Source organism: Oncorhynchus keta, unplaced genomic scaffold (assembly GCF_023373465.1).
Source record: "Oncorhynchus keta strain PuntledgeMale-10-30-2019 unplaced genomic scaffold, Oket_V2 Un_contig_2152_pilon_pilon, whole genome shotgun sequence".
Lineage (NCBI taxonomy): Eukaryota > Metazoa > Chordata > Actinopteri > Salmoniformes > Salmonidae > Oncorhynchus > Oncorhynchus keta.
This window is the reverse complement of record NW_026282491.1, coordinates 43,686-57,500: the sequence shown is the minus strand read 5'-3', so window position 1 is coordinate 57,500 and position 13,815 is coordinate 43,686. Positions and strand designations below refer to the sequence as shown.

The 13,815-nt window shown below is 55.9% G+C and overlaps 1 protein-coding gene across 1 annotated transcript in view; it reads right to left on the bottom strand.

Annotated features, from left to right (window-relative positions):
* The window catches only part of LOC127921140 (WD repeat-containing protein 19-like), a 98,921-nt gene extending 93,950 nt beyond the window's left edge, over nt 1–4,971 (bottom strand). The window contains 4 exon segments of the mRNA XM_052504957.1: nt 1,457–1,537; nt 2,898–3,013; nt 4,784–4,805; nt 4,807–4,971. Of these exon segments, the coding sequence (XP_052360917.1) occupies nt 1,457–1,537; nt 2,898–3,013; nt 4,784–4,805; nt 4,807–4,893 (306 nt within the window). The 5' untranslated portion in view covers nt 4,894–4,971.
* Nucleotides 4,972–13,815: the final 8,844 nt, after the last annotated feature.

Below are 13,815 nucleotides of genomic sequence, written 5' to 3'. Positions count from 1 at the left end.
GCCCTATGGAACCCTAATCCCTACATAGTGCACTACTATATACCAGCCCTATGGAACCCTAGTCCCTACATAGTGCACTACTATATACCAGCCCTATGGAACCCTATTCCCTACATAGTGCACTACATAGTGGAACACTACTATATACCAGCCCTATGGAACCCTATTCCCTACATAGTGCACTACTATATACCAGCCCTATGGAACCCTATTCCCTACATAGTGCACTACTATATACCAGCCCTATGGAACCCTATTCCCTGTGCACTACCAGCCCTATGGAACCCTAGTCCCTACATAGTGCACTACTATATTTACAGCCCCTTTACAGTCCCTTTATAGTGCACTACTATCCAGTGGAACTACCCTACATATACTACTATATACCAGCCCTATGGAACCCTATTCCCTACATAGTGCACTACTATATACCAGCCCTATGGAACCCTAGTCCCTACATAGTGCACTACTATATACCAGCCCTATGGAACCCTATTCCCTACATAGTGCACTACTATATACCAGCCCTATGGAACCCTATTCCCTACATAGTGCACTACTATATACCAGCCCTATGGAACCCTAGTCCCTACATAGTGCACTACTATATACCAGCCCTATGGAACCCTAGTCCCTACATAGTGCAACTATATACCAGCCCTATGGATCCCCACATAGTGCACTACTATATACCAGCCCTATGGAACCCTATTCCCTACATAGTGCACTACTATATACCAGCCCTATGGAACCCTATTCCCTACATAGTGCACTACTATATACCAGCCCTATGGAACCCTATTCCCTACATAGTGCACTACTATATACCAGCCCTATGGAGCTCCATGTTAACCAGCTCTATGTTACCCAGCTCTATGTTACCCAGCTCTATGATACCCAGCTCTATGTTACCCAGCTCTATGTTACCCAGCTCTATGTGGCCCGTAAGGAAACGCTTCATGAACAGTCAGTAACAGACTGGCACAGCAACACTCACTGTGCTCTCTATGTTACCCAGCTCTATGTTATCCAGCTCTATGTTACCCAGCTCTATGATACCCAGCTCTATGTTACCCAGCTCCATGTTACCCAGCTCTATGTTACCCAGCTCTATGTTATGATACCCAGCTCTATGATACCCAGCTCTCCCAGCTATGTTACCCAGCTCTATGTGGCCCGTAAGGAAACGCTTCATGAACAGTCAGTAACAGACTGGCACAGCAACACTCACTGTGCTCTCTATGTTACCCAGCTCTATGTTACACAGCTCACTGTGCTCTCTATGTTACCCAGCTCTATGTTACACAGCAACACTCACTGTGCTCTCTATGTTACCCAGCTCTATGTTACACAGCAACACTCACTGTGCTCTCTATGTTACCCAGCTCTATGTTACACAGCAACACTCACTGTGCTCTCTATGTTACCCAGCTCTATGTTACACAGCAACACTCACTGTGCTCTCTCCTGGGGAAGACCTCTCGTCTGTCTTCATCACAGAGAACTGGACATCAGCTGGGTCAGAACGCACCGACGTCTGGGGGGAGGGAGGGGGAGGTGAGCACGGGGGGGAAGGTGAGATGAGAGGAGAGAGACGGAGTGAGAACGAGAGAAGGATAGAGAGAGAGAGAGAGATGGGAGGGAGAGACGAGGGAGAAAGGTTGGATAGAGAGGAGAGAGAAGGAGGGAGAGAGAGATGATAGAGAGGAGAGAGACGGAGGGAGAACGAGAGAAGGATAGAGAGAGAGAGAAGGATAGAGAGAGGAGAGAGATGGATAGAGAGAGGAGAGAGACGGAGGGAGAACGAGAGAAATAGGAGAGGAGAGAGAAGGATAGAGAGAGGAGAGAGATGGATAGAGAGGAGAGAGACGGAGGGAGAACGAGAGAAGGATAGAGAGAGGAGAGAGATGGATAGAGGGGAGAGGAGACGGAGGGAGAACGAGGAAGGATAGAGAGAGGAGAGAGATGGGAGGGAGAACGAGAGAAGGATAGAGAGAGGAGAGAGATGGGAGGAGAACGAGAGAAGGACAGGGAGAGGAGATGGAGGGAGGATGAGAGAAGGATAGAGAGAGGAGAGAGATGGAGGGAGAACGAGAGAAGGATAGAGAGAGAGAGACGGAGGGAGGGAGAACGAGAGAAGGATAGAGAGAGGAGAGAGATGGGAGAGAGAACAGAGAAGGATAGAGAGGGGAGAGACGGAGGGAGAACGAGAGAAGGATAGAGAGAGGAGAGAGAGGAGAGAGAGAAGGATAGAGAGAGGAGAGAGAAGGATAGAGAGAGGAGAGAGAAGGATAGAGAGAGGAGAGAGAAGGATAGAGAGAGGAGAGAGAAGGATAGAGAGAGGGAGAGAGAAGGATAGAGAGAGGAGAGAGAGGATAGAGAGGGAGAGAGAAGGATAGAGAGAGGAGAGAGAAGGATAGAGAGGGGAGAGATGGAGGGAGAACGAGAGAAGGATAGAGAGAGGAGAGGAGATGGAGGAGAACGAGAGAAGGATAGAGAGAGAGAGAGATGGAGGAGAACGAGAGAAGGATAGAGAGGAGGATGGGAGGAGAACGAGAGAAGGATAGTTGAGAGGACGTGAGGAGGGAGAAACGAGAGAAGGATAGAGAGAGGAGGAGAGATGGAGGGAGAACAGAGAAGGATAGAGAGACGGAGGGTGGATGAGAGAAGGATAGAGAGATGATGGAGAGAGATGGGAGGGAGAACGAGAGAAGGATAGAGAGAGAGGAGAGAGATGGGAGGGAGAACGAGAGAAGGATAGAGAGAGGAGAGAGATGGGAGGGAGAACGAGAGAAAGGTGTGACAGAGAAGACTGTAGGATGGTGTGTTCATTTATCCTTTTATTTAACTAGGCAAGTCAGCTAACAAGACATTATTATTTACAATGACGGTGTTACCTGTCGGACGGTGTCTCCCTCCTGGTTGCTAATGGTTACGCTGCAGTCCTCGCTGCCCAGCGCCAACAGGTTCTGAGAACTCCAGCAGCCACAGGTGATACGCTTAGTGTGCTTTCCTGTGTGTGTGTGTGTGTGCGTGTGCCCAGTGACGTGTGTGGGTGCGTGTGTGTGTGAGTGAGTGACAGTGTGATAGAGAAAGACAGTGTGTTGTTAAAACCAAACACAATGATCTGTGTTGTTACCCAGGACAGTGTGTTGTTACCCAGGACAGTGTGTGTTGTTACCCAGGACAGTGTGTGTTGTTACCCAGGACAGTGTGTTGTTACCCAGGACAGTGTGTTGTTACCCAGGACAGTGTGTTGTTACCCAGGACAGTGTGTTGTTACCCAGGACAGTGTGTTACCCAGGACAGTGTGTTTGTTGTGTTGTTACCCAGGACAGTGTGTTGTTACCCAGGACAGTGTGTTGTTACCCAGGACAGTGTGTGTTGTTACCCAGGACAGTGTGTTGTTACCCAGGACAGTGTGTTGTTACCCAGGACAGTGTGTTGTTACCCAGGACAGTGTGTGTTGTTACCCAGGACAGTGTGTTGTTACCCAGGACAGTGTGTTGTTACCCAGGACAGTGTGTTGTTACCCAGGACAGTGTGTTGTTACCCAGGACAGTGTGTGTTGTTACCCAGGACAGTGTGTTGTTACCCAGGACAGTGTGTTTGTTACCCAGGACAGTGTGTTGTTACCCAGGACAGTGTGTTGTTACCCAGGACAGTGTGTGTTGTTACCCAGGACAGTGTGTTGTTACCCAGGACAGTGTGTTGTTACCCAGGACAGTGTGTTGTTACCCAGGACAGTGTGTGTTGTTACCCAGGACAGTGTGTGTTGTTACCCAGGACAGTGTGTGTTGTTACCCAGGACAGTGTGTTGTTACCCAGGACAGTGTGTTGTTACCCAGGACAGTGTGTTGTTACCCAGGACAGTGTGTTGTTACCCAGGACAGTGTGTTGTTACCCAGGACAGTGTGTTGTTACCCAGGACAGTGTGTTGTTACCCAGGACAGTGTGTTGTTACCCAGGACAGTGTGTTGTTACCCAGGACAGTGTGTTGTTACCCAGGACAGTGTGTTGTTACCCAGGACAGTGTGTTGTTACCCAGGACAGTGTGTTGTTACCCAGGACAGTGTGTTGTTACCCAGGACAGTGTGTTGTTACCCAGGACAGTGTGTGTTGTTACCCAGGACAGTGTGTGTTGTTACCCAGGACAGTGTGTTGTTACCCAGGACAGTGTGTTGTTACCCAGGACAGTGTGTTGTTACCCAGGACAGTGTGTGTTACCCAGGACAGTGTGTTGTTACCCAGGACAGTGTGTGTGTTACCCAGGACAGTGTGTTGTTACCCAGGACAGTGTGTTGTTACCCAGGACAGTGTGTTGTTACCCAGGACAGTGTGTTGTTACCCAGGACAGTGTGTGTGTTACCCAGGACAGTGTGTTGTTACCCAGGACAGTGTGTTGTTACCCAGGACAGTGTGTTGTTACCCAGGACAGTGTGTTTGTTACCCAGGACAGTGTGTGTTTTACCCAGGACAGTGTGTTGTTACCCAGGACAGTGTGTTGTTACCCAGGACAGTGTGTTGTTACCCAGGACAGTGTGTGTTGTTACCCAGGACAGTGTGTGTGTTACCCAGGACAGTGTGTTGTTACCCAGGACAGTGTGTTGTTACCCAGGACAGTGTGTGTGTTACCCAGGACAGTGTGTGTTGTTACCCAGGACAGTGTGTTGTTACCCAGGACAGTGTGTTGTTACCCAGGACAGTGTGTGTTGTTACCCAGGACAGTGTGTGTTGTTACCCAGGACAGTGTGTTGTTACCCAGGACAGTGTGTGTTGTTACCCAGGACAGGGATCTTGCGTGAGTGTCTGTTGGTTATAGATCAGCAGGTTTCCTTTGTTGGTCCCGACAGCCAATAGGGGCCCGGGTTTCGACCACAGGATGAATGACATCTGGTCTCTATGGAAACCAACACAGACGGGAAGGAATACTGGGGAATGTTATGGCCTGCAAACAGTTTGTGTGTGTGTGTGTGTGTGTGTGTGTGTGTGTGTGTGTGTGTGTGTGTGTGTGTGTGTGTGTGTGTGTGTGAGAGTGGGTGAGGTGTGTGAGGTGTGTGAGGTGAGGTGTGTGAGGTGGGTGAGGTGTGTGAGGTGTGTGAGGTGTGTGTGGGTGAGGTGTGTGAGGTGGGTGAGGTGTGAGGTGTGAGGTGTGTGAGGGTGTGAGGTGGGTGAGGTGTGTGAGGTGTGTGAGGTGGGTGAGGTGGGTGAGGTGTGTGAGGGTGTGAGGTGGGTGAGGTGTGTGAGGTGGGTGAGGTGGGTGAGGTGTGAGGTGGGTGAGGTGGGTGAGGTGTGTGAGGTGTGTGAGGTGTGTGAGGTGGGTGAGGTGTGTGAGGTGTGTGAGGTGTGTGAGGTGGGTGAGGTGTGTGAGGTGGGTGAGGTGTGTGAGGTGGGTGAGGTGTGTGAGGGGTGTGAGGTGGGTGAGGTGTGAGTGAGGTGTGTGAGGTGTGTGAGGTGTGTGAGGTGTGTGAGGGTGTGAGGTGTGTGAGGTGTGTGAGGTGGGTGAGGTGAGGTGGTGAGGTGTGTGAGGGGTGTGAGGTGTAAGAGGTGTGTGAGGTGTGAGTGTGAGGTGGGTGAGGTGTGTGAGGTGGGTGAGGTGGGTGAGGTGTGTGAGGTGTGTGAGGTGGGTGAGGTGGGTGAGGTGGGTGAGGTGTGTGAGGTGGGTGAGGTGTGTGAGGTGTGTGAGGTGGGTGAGGTGTGTGAGGTGTGTGAGGTGGGTGAGGTGTGTGAGGTGTGTGAGGTGAGTGAGGTGTGTGAGGTGGGTGAGGTGAGGAGGTGTGTGAGGTGAGTGAGGTGTGTGAGGGGTGTGAGGTGTGTGAGGTGGGTGAGGTGTGTGAGGGGTGAGGTGGGTGAGGTGTGTGAGGTGGGTGAGGTGGGTGAGGTGTGTGAGGTGGGTGAGGTGTGTGAGGTGGGTGAGGTGTGAGGTGTGTGAGGTGGGTGAGGTGTGTGAGGTGTGTGAGGTGGGTGAGGTGTGTGAGGTGTGTGAGGTGTGTGAGGTGGGTGAGGTGTGTGAGGTGGGTGAGGTGTGTGAGGTGTGTGAGGTGGGTGAGGTGTGTGAGGGGTGTGAGGTGTGTGAGGTGTGTGAGGTGGGTGAGGTGGGAGGTGTGTGAGGTGGGTGTGAGGTGTGTGAGGTGGGTGAGGTGTGTGAGGTGGGTGAGGTGTGTGAGGTGGTGAGGTGTGTGAGGTGTGTGAGGTGGTGTGAGGTGGTGTGAGGTGGGTGAGGTGTGTGAGGTGGGTGAGGTGGGTGAGGTGTGTGAGGTGTGAGAGGTGGGTGAGGTGGGTGAGGTGTGTGAGGTGGGTGAGGTGTGTGAGGTGGGTGAGGTGGGTGAGGTGTGTGAGGTGTGTGAGGTGTGTGAGGTGTGTGAGGTGGGTGAGGTGTGTGAGGTGTGTGAGGTGTGTGAGGTGTGTGAGGTGGGTGAGGTGAGTGAGGTGTGTGAGGTGAGTGAGGTGGGTGAGGGTGTGAGGTGTGTGAGGTGGGTGAGGTGTGTGAGGGGTGAGGTGGGTGAGGTGTGTGAGGTGGGTGAGGTGGGTGAGGTGAGTGAGGTGTGTGAGGGTGTGAGGTGGGTGAGGTGTGTGAGGTGGGTGAGGTGTGTGAGGTGGGTGAGGTGTGTGAGGTGTGTGAGGTGGGTGAGGTGTGTGAGGTGTGTGAGGTGTGTGAGGTGTGTGAGGTGGGTGAGGTGTGTGAGGTGGGTGAGGTGGGTGAGGTGTGTGAGGTGTGTGAGGTGTGGGTGAGGTGGGTGAGGTGTGTGAGGTGGGTGAGGTGTGTGAGGTGTGTGAGGTGGGTGAGGTGTGTGAGGTGGGTGAGGTGTGTGAGGTGTGTGAGGTGTGTGAGGTGTGTGAGGTGGGTGAGGTGTGTGAGGTGTGTGAGGTGGGTGAGGTGTGTGAGGTGTGTGAGGTGTGTGAGGTGGGTGAGGTGTGTGAGGTGTGTGAGGTGGGTGAGGTGTGTGAGGTGGGTGAGGTGTGTGAGGTGGGTGAGGTGGGTGAGGTGTGTGAGGTGTGTGAGGTGTGTGAGGTGTGTGAGGTGGGTGAGGTGTGTGAGGTGTGTGAGGTGGGTGAGGTGTGTGAGGTGTGTGAGGTGTGTGAGGTGGGTGAGGTGGGTGAGGTGGGTGAGGTGTGTGAGGTGTGTGAGGTGGGTGAGGTGTGTGAGGTGTGTGAGGTGTGTGAGGTGGGTGAGGTGTGTGAGGTGGGTGAGGTGGGTGAGGTGTGTGAGGTGGGTGAGGTGTGTGAGGTGGGTGAGGTGGAGGTGTGTGAGGGGTGTGAGGTGGGTGAGGTGTGTGAGGTGTGTGAGGTGTGTGAGGTGTGTGAGGTGGGTGAGGTGTGTGAGGTGGGTGAGGTGTGTGAGGTGTGTGGGTGAGGTGTGTGAGGTGGGTGAGGTGGGTGAGGTGGGTGAGGTGTGAGGTGTGTGAGGTGGGTGAGGTGTGTGAGGTGTGTGAGGTGGGTGAGGTGTGTGAGGTGTGTGAGGTGGGTGAGGTGGAGGAGGTGAGGTGAGGTGGGTGAGTGAGGTGTGTGAGGTGTGTGAGGTGTGTGAGGTGTGTGAGGTGGGTGAGGTGTGTGAGGTGTGTGAGGTGTGTGAGGTGGGTGAGGTGTGTGAGGTGGGTGAGGTGTGTGAGGTGGGTGAGGTGGGTGAGGTGTGTGAGGTGGGTGAGGTGGGTGAGGTGTGTGAGGTGTGTGAGGTGGGTGAGGTGGGTGAGGTGTGTGAGGGGTGAGGGGTGTGAGGTGGGTGAGGTGGGTGAGGTGTGTGAGGTGTGTGAGGTGTGTGAGGTGTGTGAGGTGTGTGAGGTGGGTGAGGTGGGTGAGGTGTGTGAGGGGTGTGAGGTGGGTGAGGTGTGTGAGGTGGGTGAGGTGTGTGAGGTGTGTGAGGTGGGTGAGGTGTGTGAGGTGTGTGAGGTGGGTGAGGTGGGTGAGGTGTGTGAGGGTGTGAGGTGTGTGAGGTGTGTGAGGTGTGTGAGGTGGGTGAGGTGTGTGAGCTGGGTGAGTTGGGTGAGGTGTGTGAGATGTGTGAGGTGTGTGAGGTGGGTGAGGTGTGTGAGGTGGGTGAGGTGTGTGAGGTGTGTGAGGTGGGTGAGGTGGGTGAGGTGTGTGAGGTGGGTGAGGTGGTGAGGTGTGTGAGGTGGGTGAGGTGTGTGAGGTGTGTGAGGTGGGTGAGGTGTGTGAGGTGGGTGAGGTGGTGAGGTGGGTGAGGTGTGTGAGGTGTGTGAGGTGGGTGAGGTGTGTGAGGTGGGTGAGGTGTGTGAGGTGTGTGAGGTGTGTGAGGTGTGTGAGGTGGGTGAGGTGTGTGAGGTGGGTGAGGTGTGTGAGGTGGGAGGTGGTGTGTGAGGTGGGTGAGGTGTGTGAGGTGTGTGAGGTGTGTGAGGTGTGTGAGGTGTGTGAGGTGGGTGAGGTGTGTGAGCTGGGTGAGTTGGGTGAGGTGTGAGATGTGTGAGGTGTGTGAGGTGGGTGAGGTGTGTGAGGTGTGTGAGGTGTGTGAGGTGTGTGAGGTGTGTGAGGTGTGTGAGGTGTGTGAGGTGTGAGGTGTGTGAGGTGTGTGAGGTGGGTGAGGTGGGTGAGGTGTGTGAGGTGGGTGAGGTGGGTGAGGTGTGTGAGGTGGGTGAGGTGTGTGAGGTGTGTGAGGGGTGTGTGAGGTGTGTGAGGTGGGTGAGGTGTGTGAGGTGGGTGAGGTGTGTGAGGTGGAGGTGAGGTGGGTGAGGTGTGAGGTGGGTGAGGTGTGGTGAGGTGTGTGAGGTGGGTGAGGTGAGGTGTGTGAGGTGGGTGAGGTGGGTGAGGTGTGTGAGGTGGGTGAGGTGGGTGAGGTGGGTGAGGTGGGTGAGGTGTGTGAGGTGGGTGAGGTGTGTGAGGTGTGTGAGGTGTGTGTGGTGGGTGAGGTGTGTGAGGTGGGTGAGGTGTGTGAGGTGTGTGAGGTGTGTGAGGTGGGTGAGGTGTGTGAGGTGTGGTGAGGTGTGTGAGGTGTGTGAGGTGTGTGAGGTGTGTGAGGTGTGTGAGGTGGGTGAGGTGTGTGAGGTGGGTGAGGTGGGTGAGGTGTGTGAGGTGTGTGAGGTGGGTGAGGTGTGTGAGGTGGGTGAGGTGTGTGAGGTGTGTGAGGTGTGTGAGGTGTGTGAGGTGGGTGAGGTGTGTGAGGTGTGTGAGGTGTGTGAGGTGTGTGAGGTGGTGAGGTGTGTGGTGAGGTGTGTGAGGTGGGTGAGGTGTGTGAGGTGTGTGAGGTGTGTGAGGGTGTGAGGTGGGTGAGGTGTGTGAGGTGGGTGAGGTGGGTGAGGTGTGTGAGGTGTGTGAGGTGTGTGAGGTGGGTGAGGTGTGTGAGGTGGGTGAGGTGGGTGAGGTGTGTGAGGTGGGTGGTGTGTGAGGTGTGTGAGGTGTGTGAGGTGTGTGAGGGGTGTGAGGTGGGTGAGGTGGGTGAGGTGTGTGAGGTGTGTGAGGTGGGTGAGGTGTGTGAGGTGGGTGAGGTGTGTGAGGTGTGTGAGGTGTGTGAGGTGTGTGAGGTGGGTGAGGTGGGTGAGGTGTGTGAGGTGGGTGAGGTGTGTGAGGTGTGTGAGGTGTGTGAGGTGGGTGAGGTGTGTGAGGTGTGTGAGGTGTGTGAGGTGTGTGAGGTGTGTGAGGTGTGTGAGGTGTGTGAGGTGGGTGAGGTGTGTGAGGTGGGTGAGGTGTGTGAGGTGTGTGAGGTGGGTGAGGTGGGTGAGGTGTGTGAGGTGTGTGAGGTGTGTGAGGTGGGTGAGGTGGGTGAGGTGGGTGAGGTGTGTGAGGTGTGTGAGGGGTGTGAGGTGGGTGAGGTGTGTGAGGTGTGTGAGGTGGGTGAGGTGGGTGAGGTGGGTGAGGTGGGTGAGGTGTGTGAGGTGTGTGAGGTGGGTGAGGTGTGTGAGGTGGGTGAGGTGTGTGAGGTGTGTGAGGTGTGTGAGGTGTGTGAGGTGGGAGGGGTGTGAGGTGGGTGAGGTGTGTGAGGTGGGTGAGGTGGGTGAGGTGTGTGAGGTGGGTGAGGTGTGTGAGGTGTGTGAGGTGTGTGAGGTGGGTGAGGTGTGTGAGGTGTGTGAGGTGGTGAGGTGTGTGAGGTGTGTGAGGTGTGTGAGGTGTGTGAGGTGGGTGAGGTGTGTGAGGTGTGGTGAGGTGTGTGAGGTGTGTGAGGTGTGTGAGGTGGGTGAGGTGTGTGAGGTGGGTGAGGTGGGTGAGGTGTGTGAGGTGTGTGAGGTGTGTGAGGTGGGTGAGGTGGGTGAGGTGTGTGAGGTGGGTGAGGTGGGTGAGGTGTGAGGTGTGTGAGGTGTGTGAGGTGTGTGAGGTGTGTGAGGTGGGTGAGGTGTGTGAGGTGGGTGAGGTGTGTGAGGTGGGTGAGGTGTGTGAGGTGGGTGAGGTGGGTGAGGTGTGTGAGGTGGGTGAGGTGTGTGAGGTGTGTGAGGTGTGTGAGGTGTGTGAGGTGGGTGAGGTGTGTGAGGTGTGTGAGGTGTGTGAGGTGTGTGAGGTGTGTGAGGTGTGTGAGGTGGGTGAGGTGTGTGAGGTGTGTGAGGTGTGTGAGGTGGGTGAGGTGTGTGAGGTGTGTGAGGTGTGTGAGGTGGGTGAGGTGTGTGAGGTGTGTGAGGTGTGTGAGGTGTGTGAGGTGTGTGAGGTGTGTGAGGTGTGTGAGGTGTGTGAGGTGGGTGAGGTGGGTGAGGTGGGTGAGGTGTGTGAGGTGTGTGAGGTGTGTGAGGTGTGTGAGGTGTGTGAGGTGGGTGAGGTGTGTGAGGTGTGTGAGGTGGTGTGAGGTGGGTGAGGTGTGTGAGGTGTGTGAGGTGGGTGAGGTGTGTGAGGTGTGTGAGGGTGTGAGGTGGGTGAGGTGGGTGAGGTGGGTGAGGTGTGTGAGGTGTGTGAGGTGTGTGAGGTGTGAGGTGGTGAGGTGGGTGAGGTGTGTGAGGTGTGTGAGGTGTGTGAGGTGGGTGAGGTGTGTGAGGTGTGTGAGGTGGGTGAGGTGTGTGAGGTGTGTGAGGTGTGTGAGGTGTGTGAGGTGTGTGAGGTGGGTGAGGTGTGTGAGGTGGGTGAGGTGTGTGAGGTGGGTGAGGTGGGTGAGGTGTGTGAGGTGGGTGAGGTGGGTGAGGTGTGTGAGGTGTGTGAGGTGGGTGAGGTGTGTGAGGTGGGTGAGGTGTGTGAGGTGTGTGAGGTGTGTGAGGTGGGTGAGGTGTGTGAGGGGTGTGAGGTGGGTGAGGTGGGTGAGGTGTGTGAGGTGGGTGAGGTGTGTGAGGTGGGTGAGGTGTGTGAGGTGGTGTGAGGTGTGATCTGTGGGTGAGGTGTGTGAGGGTGTGAGGTGGGTGAGGTGGGTGAGGTGTGTGAGGTGGGTGAGGTGTGTGAGGTGTGTCTATGTGTGAGGTGTGTGAGGTCCAGCCCACCTCATGAGGTGTGTGAGGTGTGTGAGGTGTGTAGCCCAGGTGGGTGAGGTGTGTGAGGGGTGTGAGGTGTGTGAGGTGGTGAGGTGTGTGAGGTGGGTGAGGTGTGTGAGGTGGGTGAGGTGTGTGAGGTGGGTGAGGTGTTGCCCAGGACAGTGCCGTGTTACCCAGGACAGAGGTGTGTGAGGTGTGAGGTGTGTGAGGTGTGTGAGGTGGGTGAGGTGGGTGAGGTGTGTGAGGTGTGTGAGGTGGGTGAGGTGGGTGAGGTGTGTGAGGTGGGTGAGGTGTGTGAGGTGTGTGAGGTGTGTGAGGTGGGTGAGGTGTGTAGGTGTGTGAGGTGTGTGAGGTGTGTGAGGTGTGTGAGGTGGGTGAGGTGTGTGAGGTGTGTAGGTGTGTGAGGTGTGTGAGGTGGGTGAGGTGTGTGAGGTGGGTGAGGTGTGTGAGGTGTGTGAGGTGTGAGGTGTGTGAGGTGGGTGAGGTGGGTGAGGTGTGCCCAGGTGTGTGAGGTGTGTGAGGTGGGTGAGGTGTGTGAGGTGTGCCCACCTGAGGTGTGTGAGGTGTGAGGTGTGTGAGGTGGGTGAGGTGGGTGAGGTGTGTGAGGTGTGTGAGGTGGGTGAGGTGTGTGAGGTGTGTGAGGTGGGTGAGGTGGGTGAGGTGTGTGAGGTGTGTGAGGTGTGTGAGGTGTGTGAGGTGGGTGAGGTGTGTGAGGTGTGTGAGGTGTGTGAGGTGTGTGAGGTGTGAGGTGGGTGAGGTGTTGAGGTGTGTTATCTGTGAGGTGGGTGAGGTGTGTGAGGTGGGTGAGGTGTGTGAGGTGTCTGAGGTGTGTGAGGTGTGTGAGGTGGGTGAGGTGGGTGAGGTGTGTGAGGTGTGTGAGGTGCCCACCTCATGCCGTGTCTGAGGTGGGTGAGGTGTGTGAGGTGTGTGAGGTGTGTCAGGTGTGTGAGGTGTGTGAGGTGTGTGAGGTGTGTGAGGTGTGTGAGGTGTCTAGGTGGGTGAGGTGTGTGAGGTGGGCCCAGGTGTGTGAGGCTGTCTGAGGTGGTGAGGTGTGTGAGGTGTGTGAGGTGCCCACCTCAGGTGTCTAGGTGGTGAGGTGTGTGAGGTGGGTGAGGTGTGTGAGTCCAGTGTGAGGTGGGTGAGGTGTGTGAGGTGGGTGAGGTGGGTGAGGTGGGTGAGGTGTCTGAGGTGTGTGAGGTGTGTGAGGTGGGTGAGTCCAGCCCACCTCATGCCGCTGTCTATCTGTGAGGTGTGTGAGTCCAGCCCACCTCATGCCGCTGTCTATCTGTGAGGTGTGTGAGTCCAGCCCACCTCATGCCGCTGTCTATCTGTGAGGTGTGTGAGGTGTGTGAGGTGGGTGAGCCCACCTCAGGTGTGTGTGGTCTGTGAGGTGGGTGAGGTGTGTGAGTCCAGCCCACCTCATGCCGCTGTCTATCTGTGAGGTGTGTGAGTCCAGCCCACCTCATGCCGCTGTCTATCTGTGAGGTGTGTCCAGCCCAGGTGTGTGAGGTGGGTGAGGTCCAGCCCAGGTCATGCCGCTGGTGTCTGAGGTGGGTGAGGTGTGTGAGTCCAGCCCACCTCATGCCGCTGTCTATCTGTGAGGTGTGTGAGGTGTGTGAGGTGTGTGAGTCCAGCCCACCTCATGCCGCTGTCTATCTGTGAGGTGTGTGAGTGCCCACCTGTGAGGTGTGTGAGGTGTGTGTGGTGGGTCCAGCCCACCTGTGTGTGGTGTGAGGTGGGTCCAGCCCACCTCATGCCGCTGTCTATCTGTGAGGTGTGTGAGGTGTGTGAGGTGTGTGAGTCCAGCCCACCTCATGCCGCTGTCTATCTGTGAGGTGTGTGAGTCCAGCCCACCTCATGCCGCTGTCTATCTGTGAGGTGTGTGAGTCCAGCCCACCTCATGCCGCTGTCTATCTGTGAGGTGTGTGAGTCCAGCCCACCTCATGCCGCTGTCTATCTGTGAGGTGTGTGAGTCCAGCCCACCTCATGCCGCTGTCTATCTGTGAGGTGTGTGAGTCCAGCCCACCTCATGCCGCTGTCTATCTGTGAGGTGTGTGAGTCCAGCCCACCTCATGCCGCTGTCTATCTGTGAGGTGTGTGAGTCCAGCCCACCTCATGCCGCTGTCTATCTGTGAGGTGTGTGAGTCCAGCCCACCTCATGCCGCTGTCTATCTGTGAGGTGTGTGAGGTGTGTGAGTCCAGCCCACCTCATGCCGCTGTCTATCTGTGAGGTGTGTGAGGTGTGTGAGTCCAGCCCACCTCATGCCGCTGTCTATCTGTGAGGTGTGTGAGTCCAGCCCACCTCATGCCGCTGTCTATCTGTGAGGTGTGTGAGTCCAGCCCACCTCATGCCGCTGTCTATCTGTGAGGTGTGTGAGTCCAGCCCACCTCATGCCGCTGTCTATCTGTGAGGTGTGTGAGTCCAGCCCACCTCATGCCGCTGTCTATCTGTGAGGTTTGAGTGAGGGTGGAGGTGTGTGAGGTG